The sequence below is a fragment of the Pteropus vampyrus genome, unplaced genomic scaffold (assembly GCF_000151845.1).
Source record: "Pteropus vampyrus isolate Shadow unplaced genomic scaffold, Pvam_2.0 Scaffold98, whole genome shotgun sequence".
Classification (NCBI taxonomy): Eukaryota; Metazoa; Chordata; class Mammalia; order Chiroptera; family Pteropodidae; genus Pteropus; species Pteropus vampyrus.
The window spans coordinates 3,963,602-3,971,504 of NW_011888879.1; the positions used below are offsets into that span (position 1 = coordinate 3,963,602).

Below are 7,903 nucleotides of genomic sequence, written 5' to 3' on the forward strand. Positions count from 1 at the left end.
AACCAACTGTAAACAAACTGTTGATATACTACAGAAAAACTTCTTGGTGATTTAACACTCATATGTTTAAATATGCTCAGAGCTGTTTTATATCAGGGTCTGTTTTTAATGGAGTCCAATATTAACTACGCTAATTTACAATATGTGAACATCTCTTCTGTGTATAAACATTTATAAGCCGAAACCCCAAAATAGCCTATTTTTGTATTAGGTAAGACTAAAATGACAGACAAAACAGATTTGTTCAAGATCCTAATCCACCAAGGTACTAAACTGTTGACAGAATAGTAGAATTTACCAAAAAGATGACATTTTTATTGAGATTAACTGGAAAAAGGAATGTTAGTTTTTAACTTTAGCTACTTCTCTCTCTCTCTCGCCCTGCACCAGCCCCTAACACCCATGCAGTTTCCCATACACAGATATTAGCAAGTGAAGTGTTTGTATTTTTGTGATAGGGATATTCATTGAACTCACATAACTGTAAAGTATTAACGACAACTACATATATAGTTGCTGTGTTACCTTGGGCAGGCCACTTCTCAAGATCTCAGCTGATTCTACTGCTGAAAGAAGTCACTGATACAACCTTCCTACTTTACAGGTTTTTGGAAGGTTCATATACAGTAATATATGTGGAAGCATGTTCTAAACTATAAAGAGGTATCTATTTGCTATTATGAAACAAAGCCGAGAAAAGAGCAATGAAAAGGAGACAGAATAGATGATAATTAAAAATTAACTGGTATTTGCTTTCAGGATAAGAGATGTGATGCGGGAGGCCTCAGATTTCTTATCCCAACTGTGTTTTGCTTTGACTGATATTAAAATTTGCTCATTCTCCGAGCACACACCAACCAGAGGAAGAATGGAGAGGAGAATAGGACAGGAACGGGAGTCGGAGGGCTCTGGTGGAAGCGAAGAGAAGACAAAGTGAAAACTGGGAGATGTCTCAGAGCAAAAGAATCTGTTCATTTTGCATATTTTGCACATGCTCAGAAAATATTGCAATGATTCAAATTCTGCTAATGATATTTATTCATCAAATATTTCTCAATGTCTTTGCTCTTTTTAGTTAATGAAAGCATTCATTCCAAAACTTAGGTGAGTTATTTTCACTTTCTCCCTTTGTAATCTCCTTTAACCTAGAATAACAACAGAAATGTAAAGGATGTTGAACTTCGAGTAGTCAACATTGCACTTCCCAAAATATGAATTCTAAAGTGGCCCAAAGTGTAATTCCTCCATGCAGAAACACTGCAGTCTTCATTTTTCCTGTGAAGCTTTGAAATCAAATCCTTAAAAAGCTAAATTTTAGCTCGTCTAACAAGATTCCATAGTGTTAATTTGAATCTTTTGTAAGTTATCTCAGATGGCTAATTAAAGGCATTTGGTGTTTATTGCAAGTTTGCTCGTTATATAATTCCAAAGCTGTCTACAATCTTGGTGTAAATTTCTTTCAGTGCCAACACTATGAATACTCACCATATTTTAAGAAATATTTCTAAATGTCCAAGCCTATTAATTGCCTCCAAAGAAAACTTAACTATCTAGTAATGGACTAGTTATGGAAGTTTAATTTAGATTCTCTAAGATTGGTCCTCACTCTGAAACAGTAGCTGCCTCAAACAGTGGAGGTTTGGGGAAGAGAACTCCTGTAAACATAAAATTGGTGTAATATCAACACGAAGACACAGAAAACACTGATAAGATGCTACCATGACGAAATTACAGGGCATAGGTAGTGATAAAAGAAATAGAAAATTAGGTTATTAATCAGAAACACTTTCTTAAAATGACTTGGGCCTTCAGATGATTGAGAAGAAGTCAGCAAGATGATGTATGGTGTGTGTGGGGGTGTAGTTTAATTCATTTATCATAGCATAAACGATGATTTGGGGGCAGGAGAATAAAGGAAGAGAAGAAAAGAGCTTGTCTAAAATGAAGGCGAAGAGTGAGATGATAATAGGGTGTGAGAATCCTTCGGTGTGACTATTTGAAAGAAACTTTGAAAGACAAAATGTCAGATACTAATTTTGTCAAAGAAAAATAAAAAATTTTAACTACCAAAGAGTCAGGTCAAAATTGTGTGCACGAAACATTAACAACAGTCAGAATGGCTTAGAGCAGGTTTAGAGTGGTATTTGACATACTAGCAAGGACAGGAATTCACAGGTTTAGCAATTAAGTAGTGTTTGACCATATGACAGCAGTCCCCAACGTTTCTGGCACCAGGGACCAGTGCTTCTATGAGACTCTAATGCCCGATGATCTGAGGTGGAGCTGAGGCGGTGATGCTAGCTCTGGGGAGCAGCTACAAATACAGATGAAGCTCCACTCCCTTGCCTGCTGCTCACCTCCTGCTGTGTGGCCCGGTTCCTAACAAGCCACTGACCAGTAACAGTCTATGATCCGGGGCTTGGGGATCCCTGCCCTATGGGACAAAATGTAGAGTTGTTAATGTATGCATTAATGTTTGAAGTTTAAGAAGTAGAAGAAACTAGTACTGTCCACAGTTCTAGGAAGCTGACACAGGAAGAAGACTTTACATCCATCATTTTAAGCTTCAGGTACATCAGGACATTTAGAAGGAAAAGTCTTGGTAAAATATAAACTTAATGAAAAAAGGTTAAAATTTAAGTACCCAGAGGGTTTGAGGGTCCAGTTGAGCAGAGGTGATATAAGAAGCTGGTCTACTCCAAAAGTGATTAAGAAAGCATGTCTGAGAAGATAATTATACAGGAACAGGCTTGGAATAGGTATTAAAAAAAAAAAAAAAAGAAGTGACAAAAATTGAACTCAGCAGAAGAAATTTTAAAAATGTTTAAAAGAAATATTTAATAGAAAGCATACTGAGGAGAGAATAAACAAAGTGCAGAACATAAGAAAAATGCAAGAAAATGAGATCGGCATAGGGGTCTCTTAAATTTAAACAGAATTTCTTTCTTCCCTCTCTTTCTGCCTCTCTCTTCCCACTTATCATTGCTTTCTTTTTTATCTAACAAATAGTGGGGCTAATTCCTGTTTGCTAATTTCTCTTGGTGCATAGCTCGATGATATGCAAACTGTGAATACTCACAGCAAACTGAATTAAACGAATGACAGATGGTAATGTTGGCAACTTAACAGAAAACAAGGTCTCACTTCTTAAGTCGGAAATTACACTCCACTTTTGCAAATAAATTTCATGAAAGACTTGTGAGTTTAGATAAAGATACTGAAAAGCACATATTTTAGAGTGACGGAAGCAACTTAATTTTGTCCTGTCTCAAATGATCTTTTCAGTGACATACCTATATACAAAATAGTCGAACTAAAACATTTTATGGGGAGTATGAGACAACAGTCAGCACAGTGTTGGTTGTCATGGAGAAAAGCAGTCGACTGAATAGCTGAAAGCTTCACTTTTAACCCATTGCTTTGGCATCAATTGGATGTAGCCATAATTATGGTATATTATGTGACGATATACACCTCTTTTTAAAAAAAAAAAAAATTCCAGATGCCACTGAAATTTATTTCTATATATCATTAAATTTAGTAACACTTTCAGGGTGACCAAAAACACAAAATAAATTGATAATAAATTATTAGAATGCACACATGTAAATACATCATTTATTCGAATAAAATTTGTAATAGTTTCAGGTGTTAGAGTAAATTTCTTGAAACTCAGTCATCCCAGGTTCGAGAACGAATGTAGCTCACTGCACCCAAACTGTTACAGGTGCTGTACAAATGCTCAGACTGGTCCATAAGTGAGCCCACAGAAAGGAAATGTAATATGGCTGACATTTACCTACACACGTGTCATGGCTTGCCTCAGAGCCTTCAGGGCAAGTTTTCCTAATAGTCCTTCTAGTCCTGGAGAGAGATGCTCTGCTGTTTCTATACTCTGAGTAGGAGCTGTAGAGATGTGAGTACTGTCTGTAATGCTGTTGAGGTTGATAGTTGTTTCTCACGGGGGAGAACCATGCAAGGTTATAGCTATTGTACTGAGTGCCATAATTTGGCAGCCTCTCCAATCCAGCGCAAGATTTCCCGTCCCCTAATAAATGTTGTCTTGGTGGACAGATACACTTGAAGCTGCCGGGGGTGTTGAAGCACTGATATGCACAAGGCTTGGGCATTTGTTCACACTCATTAATGTCTGCTCGTGTGCCATGATACATAAAAAAGAGAAAAAAAAACACACATACACATATACACACAAAACACAGGAATAAAGAATCAGTCTGTGAAACAAACTGAAGACATTACGTTATCTTTTAAAGCCAGGAATATGGTAATTTCTTAACTGTTGTGAACTTTTGAGAAAGCATTAATCGTTCAGTTCTGAACGTGTAGGAAGATTCTATGATTCTCCCTAAAGATTGCTTCACATGTACAGTAGAAAACAAAAAGGATCATATGGGAAAATGTGATCTTGAATTCAGAAAAACTGGAGTTCAGAGCTAATACAGATCTTAATTCTGTTGGTGGAGGTGCTAGGAACACAATCACATCACTAGTTTGTATTTAATTATAATATTGACCACTAGCGCCTCTCATCTTTTATACATTTATAAGTTTCAGATGCAGGAATACTGGTATGACTACAAACATTTTTATTTTCTTTTGTCTCTTTTGAATCAATAATTATTAATTAATCAAACCAATTCTATTTTTTATAAAAATTAAAAAAGAAATAAAAACAAAGTAATTTCTTACTAAGGTATAAACTCATAAAGTCTATAAAATTAAAAGAAGTTATTTTTCTTTCTATTTCTAGGTTAACACAGAGTATATACTTGCAACTTTTCCTGTAAATAGGAAAAGGGTATGAAAATCAGAGATCAAAACCAAATTCTTTAATTCATTATCATAGTGGCATGAAAGAAACATAAATAAGTAAAATAAAAGAAGTAAATTTTGCTATAAAAATTATTTTAATAGGCAAAAGTTAAAATGAACATTTTAAATCTCTTTAAGGCAATGGCCCTACCTTCTTCATTGATTTACTGCCCAGTCCAGTCCCTGACATTCAACTTCTCGTTAAATTAGTAAACCAATAAACACGTTTCAGTCTGCTAGGTCACTGTTATGACTGATGGAGATGTTAAATAAAACACTAAAATGATATGCATTTCTGTTATTAAAAAGTATTTATTTATAAAAGAGTATTACTTTGAACATTTGCTATGTGCAAAGTACTATGCTAGGTACTGCATAAAGACCGAACTAAGTCTTTGCGGGAGAATTTGCTATAAATAATTGTTAAGTAGATAATCAAGGTAATCGATTTTAAAAGCATAGCACACAAATCAGAAGCCAGTATTCAAAAATCTACACAATTTTTTGCTGCACTTAAAAATTCTGAAGAGGAATAGAGGTCAGTTTCTTAATTTAATAAAAAGTATATGGTTACCTTCTTACAGATATTTTCTATTATCTGTTATCTGCCTTACTTTAAATTCAGTTATAACTAAGGTGGAAACAAATAGGCAATTGGTAGACTTAAATGAAATATTCTTAGCTTAAGGAATGGCATGTAGTAAGTATTAAATATATGGTAAATAATGTAATAATTATTGATTTGCTTAAATTGTGTGTTCACCTTTTAATTCCTCATACCTAAACCTCCATATTGCATACAACTATACTTCATATTCAAATTAAATGTACCCATGCGAACATTTATGTCATGTGCATACAGCGATTATCAATGAGATAATATTCACAATTAAGCTGTCATGGCAATTATGTCAGAACCTCACTGTGATATGCACAGTATATAGTAAGCACTCCACAGAGATTACCACTTGAAATGGTAGTATAAATTGAACTCAATATGAAGTACAGTTGACCCTTGAACAGCGTGGGGGTTAGGGATGCCAAGCCCCCATGCAGTAAGAAAATCTGTGTATAACTTTTGACTCCCTTGATACTCAGTCATCCTTTAGTAACTGCAAGGAAATTGGTTCTAGGACCATAGCAGATACCAAAATCCATGGATGCTCAAGTCCCTTATATAGAACAGCATAAGATAGTGCATAAACTCGGTCTTCCACATCCACAAATTCCCAGCTGCTGAATGCAAATACTGTTTTTGATCAGTGGTTGGTTGAATCCGTAGATGCAAAAACCCAGGGATACGGAGGGCTGACTGTATACTTATTGAAAAAAATCCACATATAAGTGGACCCACACATTCAAACCCATTGTTGTTCAAGGGTCAACTGTAATTCAAATTGTTATGAATTACTTATGAATCCAATCGCAGCAAGAAAGCATTTGAGGATAGTGAGTGGCAAGACTAGGTAACTATATGAGTAGCTTTATTACTCAAGGAGAGTTCCTGCTAACTTACCCATACAGGGTCTTCCCACTCCTTGAGACCGATAACCTCGTGGACATACACAGCGATAGCTGCCTCTTGTATTCTCACATATCTGGTTATATCTGCACTGATGGGTCCCATCTTTACATTCATCGATATCTACAGACATGAAGGCAATAAAAAGTAATAACATCCCCTCTTGCAAAACCTAATATTTAAAGTGAATATTCTTTCTAGAATTGCCAAAGGTTGCATTTCTTACCATGTGGTTGAGACATGGAGTCAGAAAACCTGGTTTCAAGACCCAGCTCTGCCACTTCCTAACTAGCTACTGTTCCTCCTCTTGTTCCTTTCTAGGGAAAGGGTTTTATTCTCAGCTGTTTGTTTTCCCTTCTCTATACTCCCTCCTCCTTTGGCCAGCTTATTTACACTAGTGAATCTAGTAAGCTCGTTGATGTAGATTTAAAGCAACAGTAATGCACTGCTTCTTCTCTCCAGTGCCATATTTCTAGCTCTGGCTGGCCATCTCCATCTCCGTGTTTTATCAGTACTTCAAACTCAGCATGTCTCCAATGTCTTACCATTACTCCCTTACTTATGGTAACAACATTCTTTCTCCCCAGTTAACCAGGATGCAAATGTTATCATGAACTTATTCTCTCAGTTTCCAACGTTGGGAATTCTACTTCCGTCAGTCAAACCCACATATCCCCATTTTCCATTTCCACTTAGCTATATTTTTGCTGTCCTTCTTAAGCAGTCTTGTCTTTCAGCTCATCTCATTTCTAATTCATCTTATACATAATTACAGAGTCAATACTCTTAAAAATATTTATAATTACACACAACTGCATATGATGCTCTGAGTTGGCTACTATTCTTAGGTGTTAAAAAATATATTTACCTTTATCCACAGAACTGAAAAGAGTCTTTGAAATCTGATAGTCCAACTCCCCTTGCCCAGTTGTGTGTTTTTAAGTAGTATACTAAACTTCCGTACACTTCAACAAGTATGAACGACTGGTCAATTTTCTTTCATTTATATTTATACACTCCCTCTACTCATATTATTTTGAAATAAATCCAAGACATATTGTAATTTTATTAATAAATATTTCAGAAATTTTTAAGACGTCCCATTTTAAAAAAGGGGAAACTTAAACTCAAATTTCCGTGTCATCTTAGGACTATCTGTTCAAGGACAGACAGCTGCCAAGAAGGAAGGATGAATTTTAGCATGTCATCTCCCAGTCCGGCTCTTTTCTCCCGGAACGGGGCTTGTTTTTCCTTTTTCTACCACCTCCGCAACATTCCAGTCAAGGCTATATTTAAATGTGATCACCTCCGTGCCACTTCTGATAGTCACTCCTGTGACATCTGGTTACTCTTTTGAGTACTCTCATACAATTTATTTGTACCTCTTTTATGATGTTTTATTCTGCCTTGTATTATAGTTTGTTTTTTTTCTTTCGGTGAAGGAAGAAGAGTTTGCCAATCTATCCCAGTAGATTGTAAGTACACGAGAGCAGGAATACTATTTGTTTCATTGGTGTAAATCACGCAGCTTACAGTTCTGCCAGCTAT

The 7,903-nt window shown here is 35.8% G+C and overlaps 1 protein-coding gene across 1 annotated transcript in view; it reads right to left on the reverse strand.

Annotated features, from left to right (window-relative positions):
- Window positions 1-7,903, reverse strand: part of HMCN1 (hemicentin 1) — a 408,502-nt gene that overhangs the window by 9,795 nt on the left and 390,804 nt on the right. The window contains exons 99-100 of the mRNA XM_023533191.1: window positions 6,350-6,478; window positions 3,800-4,150 (exon numbers count right to left, since the gene is read on the reverse strand). Coding sequence (XP_023388959.1) covers window positions 3,800-4,150; window positions 6,350-6,478 — 480 coding nt within the window. The remainder of the gene's footprint in view (window positions 1-3,799; window positions 4,151-6,349; window positions 6,479-7,903) is intronic.